The sequence below is a fragment of the Leptonotus elevatus genome, chromosome 4, assembly GCF_054856555.1.
Source record: "Leptonotus elevatus isolate MCC_2025b chromosome 4, RoL_Lele_1.0, whole genome shotgun sequence".
In the NCBI taxonomy this organism is placed as follows: Eukaryota; Metazoa; Chordata; class Actinopteri; order Syngnathiformes; family Syngnathidae; genus Leptonotus; species Leptonotus elevatus.
Genome location: NC_141242.1, coordinates 7,020,735 through 7,035,636, shown reverse-complemented (window position 1 = coordinate 7,035,636; position 14,902 = coordinate 7,020,735). Strand labels below are relative to the sequence as shown.

General features: G+C 38.8%; 1 protein-coding gene across 1 annotated transcript; it reads left to right on the top strand.

Moving 5' to 3' along the window:
- The first annotated feature begins 466 nt into the window (after positions 1-466).
- Positions 467-8,669, top strand: morf4l1 (mortality factor 4 like 1). Its single transcript, XM_086074858.1, has 12 exons — positions 467-611; positions 1,126-1,172; positions 1,255-1,322; positions 1,402-1,488; positions 2,186-2,263; positions 2,348-2,373; positions 3,428-3,519; positions 3,643-3,744; positions 5,337-5,425; positions 5,516-5,688; positions 8,151-8,235; positions 8,337-8,669. Exons 1-12 carry the CDS (start codon positions 572-574, stop codon positions 8,419-8,421), a joined length of 972 nt encoding a protein of 323 aa, XP_085930984.1. The 5' UTR covers positions 467-571; the 3' UTR covers positions 8,422-8,669.
- The last annotated feature ends 6,233 nt before the right edge of the window (positions 8,670-14,902 follow it).

The following is a 14,902-nucleotide window of genomic DNA, read 5'->3' as shown; positions in this document are numbered from 1 at the left end:
ATACTGACAAAGACATTTCCAAACGTTATAGTTAATCAAATTGAGAAAAAAAAATGGTTTGGAACGTCTTTAAGCAGAGCATTTAAATACAACTTGAACCCTGGCAGTATTTCCATCCAGGGCGCTCTCGTAAATTATTCAGTTTCATCTAATTGGTCCCCAAAAAATAGTCATGAATTACAAGTATGTCATTTTCATTTATTATGAAAGTGATGTAGTGTATGATAATTGATAATGGAGTCCTACTAGTATTGTGTTAAACAGGCCAGTAAATTGAGACAGGAAGTTAGTGTATATTTTCTCCTTTCTCCATTTCTTCTACGATAGGAAAACTATCTTTTAATTCACGTTTCATGTTCGTCGTATTAAAAAAAAACTAGAACAAGGTAGAGTTTGCATAAGAACAGAAGTAAAAAGTAACCATTCCATAAACAAAAACACTGTCGCGCTATGCTTGGTCGCGTTTGGTGACGTCACCAGATCGGTGATGACGTCTATAAGTGAGCGGCACCGTTTCAGATTGGAATGGGAGCTGGCGATTTTTCCCCTATTTTGATCGTTTAATCCGTGAATGGCGCCGAAACAGGACCCGAAACCTAAATTTCAAGAAGGTACCGTTCTTTCTGTTTGTACTGTGATAGAATCGCGATGATAGTTAACGTCCAAGTAGATGGAATGGAGCTCACACATTAGCTAACATCTCGAGCGCTGCTAGCTTTCATTGTTGTTGCTATGAGCACTCTGCATGAGTTCATGTCTTTATTCCCGGTATTATCTTCATTTGTGTTGCATAATGTAAATTATATCATCATAACGTCAAAGCCAACTCAAAATCAATTCAAAAAGGTTTTCACCTGCAATATTTAGACCCTCTCCCAGCCCTTTCTGAGATAGCTGTTAGCCTGTCTTGGCTAAATCTAATAGTCGCGGTTGGTTGACGTGTGCTCAACTCGGTTAGTGCAAATAAATGAGTAGTTTGTTCTCCATTACGTCATCCGTGTGCCTGTTTCTCTCTCAGAATATAAGATGATTTGTTTGCCATCTTGTACAGCTTAGCTTGTGTAATATAGCATCCAAAAATGTAATTGTAATGCTGACCTGTATGTGAATGAATGTTGTTTCCAGGTGAAAGAGTGCTGTGTTTTCATGGGCCATTGCTCTACGAAGCTAAGGTAAGTTTGCACAGCACGCTTTCTTTTCCGAATGTCTTCTTAGATCTCCTTCTCAAAGTGTGCCAATAATGCTTCTTCGCAGTGTGTTAAGATAAACGTCAAGGAGAAACAAATCAAGTACTTCATTCATTATAGCGGGTGGAATAAAAAGTAAGTGAGTCAATTCACATTTGTGTTTTGGATGGCATAAATGCTTTATTGTCTTATTTGTTCTCATGCTTCTTTCTAGTTGGGACGAATGGGTTCCTGAGAGTAGAGTGCTGAAGTATGTGGACAGCAATCTGCAGAAACAGAAAGAGCTTCAGAAGGCCAACCAGTATGTCCGTTCGCCGATTCTGCAGTTTAACACCTTCAGAAACCATACAGTGGTTACAAAAATGTCAACACATTTCTGTCCAAATGCCATGTATTTTATATATATATATATAAATAAATATGTATAAAAAGACAAATGTTGAATAATTTAAAAAACTTTTTTCCACCAGTAATGTGATCTATAACATGGCCAACACATTTTAAAAACATTTCTTGAGAGGAATTAAACTGAAATAATTTGGTTTCACATGTGTGCAAACCCTTGGTGTGGCTATGTTCAGAATTAACTGATTAATGATAGCAGGTGTAGGCTGACTCCCATTGAACTTGAATTTCAATGGCATTTCTTCATTCTGAACGCAGTCACATTCCAGTTTAAAGGGTGTGCACACCTTTGCAACCACATTTTACTTGCTGATTTTTTTAATTATCCTCTTGAAAACAAAATAGGTCACATTAATGGTGTAAAAAAAAGTTTTTAACTGATTTTTCTTGCTTATTTTATTGTAACACAAAAAGCATAATTCAAACTGGGGTGTGTAGACTTTTTATATCCACTGTTTATGCCTTGTTTTTTTTTACATAAACATGTACAGTACATGAGTCCTGCATATCTAAGATTGCACCTGATGATTGGTTATCTATAATAGCTGTGGTATTTTTTTTTACTTTTTTTGTTGCTTCTTTTCCAACCGTAGAGACCATTATGTTGAAGGAAGAATGAGGGGTGCTGCACCGAATAAGAAGATACCCGCTACTTCACAGAAAAACGACGTGTAAGTGCAACATTCTGTGTTTATTGCAAATCCTGCTTTGTAATACTCGATCATAGTTTTGAATATCTCTTGTTTCGATTTCAGGAAAACCAAAAAGAACAAACAAAAAAGTGAGTATGTGCCTTTGACTGTGTATAATAGAGTCAATCATGTCATGTGTTGATCGCTATTATTGTAGACTGACATTGTTTTTATGTGTTACAAAAGCTCTATTTTTATTTACTGCATCTGTTTTTAACTCATTCACTGCCTTTGTCTGCTATAGACGTCAAAAATTAATTTAAACTATTTCTATTCGTTTCCTTTTTTTTCCACTTTTATTAACAAGAGTAAGATAACCTAGAAAATGTTTTTATTGTACATTTAGAACAGATATAAAATTTGTGATTAATCAAGAGTTAACTATTGAAGTCATGCAATTAATTATAATTAAAAAATCTAGGTTTTCATACTCTTGTTAACAAAAGTGGGGGGGAAATTTAACTAATATAAATAGTTAAAATTTATTTTTGACGTGAATAGCCGTCAACGGCAGTGAATGAAAAAAAAAAAAGATGATTAAAATTTAGGGGCATCGGGCGATTAAAATTATTTGTAATTAATGACTTCAATAGCTAACTCAGGATTAATCACATTTTTATATCTGTTCTAAATGTACAATATAAAATTCTAGGTTTTCATACTCTTGTAAACAAATGTTAAACTAATAGAAATAGTTCAAATGAATTTTTGACGTCTATAACCGTCAATGGCAGTGAATGAGTTAAAAATATTTGTCACTTACAGTGGATTATGTTTAAAAATAATAATAAAAATAAGGCCATGACATTATTTGACATAAGTTTTCACCTATAAACTCTATGCTTCAGATTTTATTGTATTTTTTAAATAAGCTGGTTCTATCTGACTTGTTAATATGTAGTTGATATTTTTTTAGCACGTAGGAAAAATGGATGGATGGGTTTTTGTTCAAAATGCAACACATAATGTCTGTCTTTTAGTTCAACGCACAGATTATCAGTTGGTATTTTATTCATTAAGTTACATTAAAAAAAATCCTATTAAAATAGATTGATTGTTACCAAAAAGAGAAAAAGAAAAACACCACCAACAAATTTGTATTTGTATCATGGAGGGAGAGTTAAGTGTGTTTGTCTGTTCTAGCTCCTGGTCCGGGAGAAGGTCCGAGTTCAGGAAGTGATCCCACCCACCCTCCACGAAAGAAGAGGGCTCGAGTTGACCCCACTGTTGAAAGTGTATGTTCGCCACTCTCCTGCGTTGGATCACATGATGCCGTGTTTGTTCTGTGCGGGGGAGGGGGCATTGGGCATTGTCCGCTGTCTCGTTTAACATCATGAAACTTGATCTCGTTTGGGCAGGAGGAGACCTTCATAAACAGAGTGGAAGTTAAAGTCAAAATCCCTGAGGAGCTGAAACCTTGGCTTGTGGATGACTGGGATCTGATTACACGACAAAAACAGGTTGGTAAGACAGTCTGGCACCTGGCAATGGAAAAACACTGCCCCCTGGTGTTGTTTTTGGGTAACAATGTTGCTTCACATTTACTGTACTGTTTGTAGAGGATCAACCTGTAGGTCTCTTTACCAAATCCTGGAGACAAAGGTTTGAAAGTATTTTATTTTTGAGGTTCACAAATGACTAATGAACATATTTGACACGGTCTTACTGCTGGAAACTTTTTCAGGAAGGGGGGGGCGTTTAAAAAAAAATGCTACAATTGTTTTTCATTTTGTCACAGGGAATCAAAAAAATTATACTTGGATAGGCACATGAGCTCAAAGGAGAGCACTATCACCCAAAATATGAAAAGCTCAATGACCCTTTGTGATTCACATAAACAGCTAACATTGTCCAATTTGACACATATTAACTCATTCCCTGCCATTGACGACTATAGACGGCCAAAATTAATTTGAACTATTTCTATTAGTTTAACATTTTTTTCGTTTCATTTAATTTTTTATGAAAACCAAGAATTTTTTTATTGTACATTTATAAGAGATATAAAATTATCTTGCGGTTAATTATGATTAAATGCCCCTTATTTTTAATATATATTTTTTAATTAGGCCCGTCAGGCGATACTTTTTTTAAACATTTTTAATTAATCACATGACTTTACTAGTTAACTAACGATTAATCACACATTTCATATCTGTTCTAAATACAAAAGGTTTTTATACTCTTTTTAGCAAAAGCGGGGGAAAAAAGTTAAACTAATAGAAATAGTTTAAATGAATTTTTGCCGTCTATAGTTGTCAATGGCAGTGAATGAGTTAATGTCTAATTGTTTGTTTTCCTGCAGTGGCAGTTCAAATAAGCAGCTGTGAAAGGCAAAAATTATTATCTTGAACATCAATCATGCTTATCGTTTTTGCATTTGATAGCTGATTATTTGAACTGCCAATGTAGGAAAAACATAAAATTAGACATGAATAGCTCTCAAATTAGACAAATGTTAGCTATTTATATGAATTGATTTCATCACAAAAGGTCATTGACCTTTTCTTATTTCGGGTCTTAGCGTCCTCATTTGTGTGGGGATGCATATAAAAGTACTGTATATATTTTTAGAATTTGATTCCTTGTAAATGGGCAAATCATTTGATATGCATATTGACACTATCGGGGCATTTTTCTAACCTCACAAGCCAGATTGATAATTGGTTCTTCACATTATCAATCTGGAACTTCACTCGGCAGATCCGTTGGGGAAAGGCGGGGCTTGCTGTACAATACTTCGAGCTGATTGGATGTTGCGGCATCTTTTGCACGTTTGTTTTGACCAATTAAAGCAATGGATAAAAATGTCGTCTTCGGTATAGTCTTAGAGAAAAGAGGGGGGAAAAGCACAAACGTCTTTACGAGATAAAAATGCAGGAAGCACCTCTCGCTATTCAAAAGGGAAACGGTGAGTAATTGTGCAAGAACAGAATTAATTTCCGCTTCCGTTCGTTAGATTTCCAAACAATATTTTTTTTTTTTTCCACTACAGTTCCACAATCGGTTATGTCGCCTGGTGTGCGGTGACATTTTTCTTTTCTGTCTTCAGCTTTTCCATCTGCCCGCTAAGAAGAACGTTGACGCGGTGCTGGAAGATTACGCAAACTACAAGAAATCGAGAGGAACCTCTGATAGCAAGTAACACTTGTTTGCAATCGTCCCAGAGATTTGCTTGTTTTCCGAAGAACAATCTGGAGGCTAAAGCTTCTTTGCTCTTCCTCGCTCCAGGGAGTTTGCTGTGAGCGAAGTTGTTGCCGGCGTGCGGGAGTATTTCAACGTGATGCTGGGCACGCAGCTGCTCTACAAATTTGAGAGGCCACAGTACGCAGACATCTTGGCCAACCACCCCGATACGTCCATGTCGCAGATCTACGGCGCGCCGCACCTGTTAAGGCTCTTTGGTAAACCATTTTGCATAACACTGTTAACACATTCACTGCCATTGACGGCTATAAATGTCAAAAAATCATTTGAGCTACTTCTATTAGTTTAAAAAACAAAATCCACTTTTGTTAACAATTGCATGAAACCTATTATTTTTTTATTGTACATTTAGAACAGATATAAAATTACGATTAAAAACATAATCACCTGACGCCCCGAATTTTTAATAATCTTTTCTTTTTCTTTTTTTATTCATTCACTGCCATTGGCGGCTATAAACGTCAAAAATTCATTTGAACTATTTCTACTAGTTTAACATTTTCCCCCACTTTTGCTAACAAGAGAATGAAAACCTAGAATTTTAATTAAAAATGTGTGATTAATCATGAGTTAATTACTGGTGAAGTCATGCGATTAATTACAATTAAACATTTTAATTGCCTCCTGCCTTTAATTTTTAATCATCTTTTTTTTTTTCTAAATTAATTTATGACAGTATAGGGGAAGTCAACCTAAAAATGATCTTAATAATAATATATTCTATGAAGCCCCTAAACCGGTCTAAACAGCAACATGGCATTCTGATTAATATTGTCAAACGGCAAAGTTCACCCATTTTTAGCCAACTTACGGGGCGGCCATTTTGCCACAATTTTGCTATCGACTGAAAATCACAGTTGCTCAGGGCGAAGGTAATGACCAATCACAGCTCACCTGTTTTCTGAAGCTGAGCCATGATTGGTTGTTACCTGTGCAACGGATGTCATTTTCAATCGACAGCAAGTCACAAAATGGCCGCCTCCTGAGATGGGTAAAAACAGGTACATTTTGCTCTTTACTCATATTCCACAAACGCAAAAAAAAAAATCGGAATGCCATTTAGATGAGTGGGGGCTCATACAACAGATTATTGTAAAGACATGTTTTGGGAGCGACGTCCACTTTAACACCTACCTGCTAGCAAACTAGCATAGCGTATATGTATATAGGGGCATGACAGTCGATTTGAATATCATGAAAAACATTTCAGTAGTTCAATTAAATGTTTGGTTGTCTATATTAAATTCTGATTGACTGAGATGAACAAATGTGCTTATGGCATCCCATGACATCAGAGCATCTCTTAAGTGCATAATTCGAGTACACCCACCAGTCACTTCCTTAGTCACACCCATCCAAGTAATGGGAATATCGAGTTATCCAATCACATGACGGCAATTAAATACATTGGGGGGGTGTAAACAAGGTTGGGATGATCTGCTAATGACGTGAGTTTTTCCTCAGAAACACTCTTTTATAGGGCAAGAAACCACATTTATATTTTGGGATTAGCCACAGTTGGCACAATGTCCTTTTACTTATAAGGCAGTTGAAATGTGATTTCTTCCTGACACTCTGCTAGGAAATGTACTTATAACAATGACAAATGAATTATCAAATGTTCCTCATGTTATTGAATGAAACATTTAGGCTTTACTACAATATACTGGTTTAATGATTTTCTTTTCAAAAGGTTAAAAAGTCTTTATGTATCGCAATCATTTTTTTTCCTGTGGTTATTGGCACGCTTCCCAAAAGGGAAACTACACAGTGCGTGTCAGTTCTTTGAGAGAAAGAGGTATATGCATAAAACGACCTAAAAACAAACTACAACCTACCACTCGTGTATGCACAGAACATTGCACAAAAGAAGGTTGAAAAATGTCTTGTGTCAATTTCTGCTGCAACATCTGAACAGTTAGAACTGAATTAGGTTGTAAAAAAAAAAGTCCATGTAAATAGGGGTGGGAATCTTTGAATGTTCGATTCTTGGTTAAGAACGATTTGATTCAAAATGATTTGATTGACAATGATTTTTGCTTCAATTTATAAATGTGCAAAGAATCGTAATGATCTACTCCAGTCTGACTCGCTAATGCTAATTAGCGCGCTACTTGTGGCACTTTTATCACTCCACGCTGCAAAAATACAACTTTTATTGGAATAACTTGATCGGGACTTTTTCCTTCTACGCGCTGAAGTGGCTACAACTTAACAGTGTATCAGACCGCGTGGAACCATACTGCCCCTAAGTGGCCAAATCAAGTACAACATGAACAGCTCTCCCAATAAAGGCACACACAAACAAAGGCAAGACGGTATAAAATAATTCAAATAAAATCGATTTTGGGACATTTACAATCGATTCTGAATCGTACTAAATGAGAACCGCGATTCTTATGAGAATCGAATTAAAAAAATGTTTTTTTTTTTTTTTTGTGGCACATCTCTACCATGTGGTTCTCCAATATGTTCCTTGAACGCAACAATGAGTCCATTGTACTCGGTTGTCCTGCATAGTCAACAGATTCCAAGAGAGCACCTTTTGGAATGTGCCGGAACATGAAATTTGCATCAGTATTTTGATGATATCGGAGGAACGGGTCACTCTTGGCGCTCCGCTGCTCCTTGGTAATATCTTCCCCTTTGGTCTTGCAAGTGCGAATCGGAGCCATGCTGGCTTACACTCCCCTGGATGAGAAGAGCCTGGCACTGCTGCTCACCTACCTGCAAGACTTCCTCAAGTGAGTGATTTTTTTTTTTTTAAATACTTTTTTGCCAAGTCATCACATCAGCTGGCTCTGTACAACAAGTCAGACCCGTGACGCACGTCTCTTGGTTGCAGGTACCTCGTCAAGAACTCTGCGACGCTCTTCAGCGCCAGCGACTACGAGGTGGCCCCGCCCGAGTACCACCGTAAGGCCGTTTGAGCTTCGTGATCAAGAGGAGAGGATCATGGATCAGGATTACGTGCATCATCAAGGAAGTCTCGGACCAACTTGTCAAGTTTCTTTCGTTTGGAAAGCTGCTAAGTACGCTCTCCCTGTATTGGTATGTTTTTTTTTAATACCACCCTTTAGTTTCTACGACCCGTCTTTTGACAAGGAACTTCAACATTTCACCTTTTTGGTTCTTTATTTTTGTTCACGTACTGTCATCATTTTCTAATAAAAAAAAAAAAAGACTTCATTTCTTCATGTGTCTTTGCTTTGCTTCATGGCTTGTTGGCTGTAACATTTGAATGAGAACGAGAGAAACTGGACTGTGTTTCACACTTTGGTGTGATCTGGAAGTTGTCCGGAAAAACAAAACGTCAGCGGCGTGCGTTTTTGTTTTGTTCTGTCAAGCGGTTAACTGCGCAAACATCTCCTGACAGGGCAATCAATTGAGTTCTCCAAACTGGAAATGGCCCCAATGTGATCATCATCACAGAACGTGGGTTGATTTCTGATGGTTTGCGTTGGCCGTGTCACAAGAGTGTCGTTGCTGCCAGCAGACATGATGAGAAGCATGTGACACTGCGGAGAGAAATATCAGCCGCTAGGATGTTTGGCAACCACCAGCCTTCCCCTCTACTGCCGTGACGTAGTTGACATAAAAAATAAGTGAGATGCTGAATGTTGTTGTTTTTTAAGACTGATTTGTGGTTGCATCGCCGCTGGCTGGCTTGCACTGTCAAAATGGTCCAAAGCACCGTTGGAGGGGAGGGGAGGGTTGGGATTTATTTAATACCATTGCACCCCCCCCCCCCCCCTGGCCTTAACAAAAAACACATGTAGTAACACACACCATTGCCAGATGAAGACCAGTCTGGCATGCAGGAGACTGATTCACTGTAAGTTTTATATCTTATATTTGTCAAGCCGTATCACTATCATAGACAGCTTTTAATTGACATACTTGCTCTTCTTGTACTATTCAGATTTGACACTTTAATGATGCTTGTTGTTGAAATATGTTCACATTTGCACGTCTTGACCAGCGTTATTATAGTTTCATTTTAGTTAGTTTTTATTTCGTTTTGAGTTTTGGTTTTTAAATTTAGTTACTTTTTATTAGTTTTCAAGGTGGTTCTGTTTGTTTTTATTAGTGTTAGTTATTTCAAAAATGCTTAGTTATATTTATTTTAGTTTAAGTTAGTTTCAATATTTTAGTTTAAAAAATAACGTGTATTACTTGTGGGCAATATTTAAAAAACACCATGGGAGAACGTCATCTGAAGGTGCTTTTCTATTGGCTGCCGTTAGATGACGTCACGTTCGTGTGACACTTGCAAACGTCCTTATTCCGGGTAATATCACAATAAATCTACATCCCCAAAGGCTCATGCATTAAATGAATTACCAAAGACTAAAACGAAGGACATTTTTACTATAATTATAGGTTTAGTTAGTTTTGTAAACATAAAATGTAGTTTCAGTTTTTTGGGGGGAATTTTATTTTTTGTTTTTTCGTTAGTTTTAGTTAACTAAAATAACCTTGGTCTTGACACAAGAAATTGACGAAACTATTTTCTCTTTTAAACAGAATTAAATGTATTTACTGTTATGAAGAGAAATTGTGTTACCATATTAGTATTAAATAGTTTATTGTTAGGGATGCTTGACACGCTCTTTAGTAGTCGCCATTACCACTAGTAATTTTGGTACTTAACCCCCCCCCCCCCCCCCCCCTTTAACATAATTTTAAAGAAAGACCCATACATCTCAATACAGCATTCTCCTTCCATTTGTATGAAATTAATGGCAATGTTCTATTCTTCTAATTTGTAGTTCCTGATTGTAAAACGTCATAAGGTCATAAGTGGTGCACGTACTCGTCTACGCTGTAAAACAGGGTTCACCAATTCCGGTCCTCGAGGTCTGGAGTCCTGCAGGTTTGAGATGTTTCCGCCTACCAACACACCTGATGCCAAAGATCAGGATCGTTATAAGGAATGCTGATGAGCTGATTATATGAAGAGGGCGGGAAATTCGAACCCGAATCCTGTCTGAAATCTATTGGCCAGAGGCTTCCAGGAGTTCCCATTATGAACAGCTAATGTGTTAATCTTAATTAGACGATGTTTCAGTCACAAATAGTCAACTAAAAAGACGTTTGTAAAAACATTTTTGGGCAAGTTGTTACAAACAGCCATGAGCAATTGCGAGTCTTCAGTGAACCTAACGTGCATGTTTGTGTAATGGGAAAGGAAGCTGGAATGCCGTGGACCCCCCCCCCCCCCCCACACACACACACACACACACACACACACACACACAAACACGAACAGGAAACAGGAAGAACGAGCAAAATTCACACAGGAAACACGAGCTGAAATGTCAATCCTGCACCTTAAAACAAGTCAGAAGTGAAAACCACAAGAACACCATATTACCATTGTTGTTTATAAATGTATTCATAGCACTAGTAGTCATGTTGATTCACAAAGTTGACTTCAAGAGATCAGTTCCCACTCAGTGTTTTGGGTTTTACCTGGCGTCCAGTCCAAGTGCTGTAGAAAAGGGCTTATTTGGAATCAGTGTCGTCATGTTTGAGATGTTGTGACGAGATGCAGCCACTAGATGTCAGCATTTCCCCAAAACGCTTTCACTAATGAACTCCCCCGTTGTCTAAATATTGCCATCATGTTTTAGTGGCGATCCACATGCATGCACACAAACCGCCATGGAGTCATTGCAACACATAAAACTGTCATCCAAATCCTCGGCTCCCTCCAAGCTGCATCAATTCAAGTGAGAGGGATCAGTGACAACCGCAGCCCCAGAATGTTGTCACTTTAACTGACTGATGGAGGCGATTTGTGCCTCATATGATTCCTCAACAGCAAATCCATCTGCTCTGGACTCTTTTTGAGGTGAAAAAACCGCCAGCGTTTAATGTGGTACTGAATGTTTCCCCAGACTGGGAGTTAGTGGTGGACTAATTAGATATTGGGCGGCGAGTCTTACTAGCGCGCGGCTGCCAGAGCTTTTTGTGTGACTGCATGTCATTAGTATTGGAAAAGTACACTCTCCACAAAGGGCTGCGGTCAGTCGGAGCCACTAAAACATGAAAGAACACATCCCGCTCTTCTGGGGGAAGGAATTTGCACAACATAAACAGCCTGTAAAATGGAAAACTACATCTGTGTCTATTTGTTTTGCTGAACGGCGGCCAGCGTTGGCAGTTCTCGCCGAAAGTCCTTCCAATAACAGCGCAGTCCAAATAAAGGAAAGGGCTGTTTGATCCATCTGTTTCCAATGCAAGCGGTGCAGCGTGTGGAAGCGCTTTTAGAGCCCAGGATTCTCGCTCGGTGGGAGGCGAATTCATTAAAGGCTTCAGAATGCGTCGAGGCCTTTTCCCAATTAGCTTTGACATCGCGTGCTTAATGAGCATGTGTCTGCTGCTTGTCTCTCAGGGCACATGCTCGAATTAAAACGCAGATATTACCGCCACGCTGATTTGTTAATGTGTGTTTTGTGAATGGGATCAGGATACTACTGCTACGACACCGTGCAAAAATGGCAAGATATAAGCTCTTAAGCTAAACTTTTATTATCTATTATTTGTTGTCATTATTATATTTGTCTAAGCAACTGTGCTATTCCCCCCCCCCCCATTTTTTTTTTCCTCAACAGTGTTAGAATCGAGCGCTGCCACGAATAGCGAACATTTGAGTTATCGGCGCCCCTTTAAAATGTTTATAATTGCTTATAAATGCCACTGGATGGCGGCGAAGCACGACATGAAGCTCCTCAGCTGACTTTAAAGTAGTTCCTTGGCACAAACTTTTTAAATTAGACACAGTTGACCACAAAAACTGCAAAGTAGTGAGTGGTAAGTGGGGAAACACACAAATGATAGTCACTAATGAGGCTCTAATTCTTTATTAAGCGGGACGAGGGTAGCTAATGGTTAGCGTGTCTGCTAGTATTGAGATCTGATGTCTAAATCTTGGCTCAAGCCTTATTGTATGGAGCTCGCATCTTCTCCCTATACTTGCGTTGTTGTTTTTCTCAGTACTTGCGGCTTCCTCTCACATTCCCAAACCGTGCCTGTTAGGTTCCTTGGAGATTATAAAGTTGTACATAGTGAATGTGATTGATGTTTGCGATATAATAAATGAGTTTGTTTTTCTGTTGTTTTACAGATTAGAGGTCACAGAAATTATCTTTGTATAATTTTCTTAGTGTCTATAGGAATAATTGTGCAGTAATATGTATAATAATTTCTTCCCTTATTTGATTATACGAGCTGGACTAAACAAAGAACAAATATCTCAGTAAACACGTTTAGGTGCGCCTAATGATGAAGTAAGCCGTGCTTCCGCTTTTGACCTGAAGAGGGCAGACTTGGCTGCAAAATATACTGTGAAACTCGTTGGTGGTTTATTGGCTTACCTCGTTTAACCCCATTCAGTTACTAAACAAGGATTCTAATGGCAATTCCCTTCTACACGTGATCAGTTTGATGTGTTTTATGTTTAAAATAATAGGACATATATATTTTTGGGTGGTTGTCTAAATTAGGGTCACATAAGAGAGGAGCCTATTGACGATGCCGTGTCTACGTCACAAGTCAAAATGGCGGTCTGCCTCGGGGTAATGACGCTCTCCGTTCATGGAAAAGCATTGGACATAGTTTGTATCCTTCTAATTTGATTTGTGAGGATTATGTTGATCTCAAAATGTGATGAAATGTCGTTTGACGACGAGAACAATCTGCCTGCTTTGTATGATAGCAACAGGCAAAAGCAATACAATTCGCTGTTTGTTTTCACTGTTTTAAGGCAGCATTTGTATTACATTGCATTAGGGAAAAATCTGAAATGCCTGAATGTTCGCAATTGCCAATTCCATCTGACTTTGTTCAAGAAGCAGCATAGCAACACCCTGGAATGGTTGCTGGCCAATCACAGGACATAACATAATTTAAAAAAAACGTCATCGTCAAATTTACACCTGAACAATTTTTACAATTCTCCCGTACTTTCCATCAAAGTCAGCAAAGGCCAGATTCTTGGATGTCTCGAAAAGATGATCCTCCTGTCGTGTTAAGAGTGATGTTATACCTGCACAATATTTTTTTTTATAGCATATGTGCTAACACTACTCCACCGTGCAGCCCAAGAATAGCGCGGCTCTACCGTTAGATCAACCTAACAACTCGCCTACTGTGAAGCGTTTGTTTCCCATAGACCAGAAAATGTGCTTTTCAGGTTCACGTTACACTGTGGATTCCAACCAAGAAATGTGAAGTCAAGGTCCATAAATAGAAGTGAAAACAGCAACGTGATCCACCAGTATGACTGCCAACACGCACGCACACACACACAGGTGGCTGATTAGGTCGTTAGGAGGTCTGAGTCGTGACATGTTGTCCAGCTGCGCTCTCGGTCAGCTCCGGCTTGAGTGATTCTCGGCGTGACCTCGCCAGGAGTCACGGCGCTGCCCTCGGTGTCGTAACCGTTCTCCTTGCTTGTTGACAGCAGCTCGCCTCTGGGGGCGGCCGGCCATCGGCCGCACGCTGACCTCCTGCCACTCCGCGGAACGGCGGACGGGTAATGAGAAGAACTTCCCGACAGCTCTTTTGCCTCGACTGACACGCGCGTGCGCGTATAAAAGTTTGGCAGACTTGACGTGCGCATGGGGGGGGGGGTTTCCACACTTTCATCACTCTCGTTTCCCGTTTCTGTGTTCGTGTGTGTTCATTTGATGTTTTACTCTCCCTTCAAGGGTTTTTACACACTATAATCACTCCTTAGGTGTGTACTAACATTTTATGTGTTGTTTTTCAAATGCGGACTTATGTAATGGAGGATGGTACGTCTCTGGGAGCAGAGCGGTCTGGATTTTATTATAATTTAAGAGGCAAGTCACCTTATTGGTGCTGGTGTTTTGGGACATCTCCCTATTACGCCTTCAGGAAGTGGAAATGGAAGCAAATAAAGAGTTTGGGATTTTTCCCATGGATCTGAGGAATGTTTGCGGCTGGTTCTAGTTCATCCCTATGACTAGTGGCCACCTCATCGTACCACGGTTATTCGTTCTAGGACAATTTAGAGTCTTCTGTAAAGCTAACATTTGCTCTTGAGTTTGGGAGGAATCCAAAGTCAGCAGAGAAAACCAATGCAAGCATGGGAAGGATTCAACACATGAATGTCGGAGTCCAAATTCAACCCCCCGATCTCAGAACTGTGAGACGGATGTGTTAACCATAAACCCAGCGTGCTCGAAAAAAGTTGATTAAGATGTTAAAAATCGTAATCTCATTTTAACTCATTCACTGCCATTGACGGTTATAGACGTCAAAAATTCATTTGAACTATTTCTATTAGTTTCACTTTTTTCCCCACTTTTGTTAACAAGAGTATGGAAACCTAGGAAAAAAATATTGTACATTTAGAACAGATATAAAATTTGTGATTAC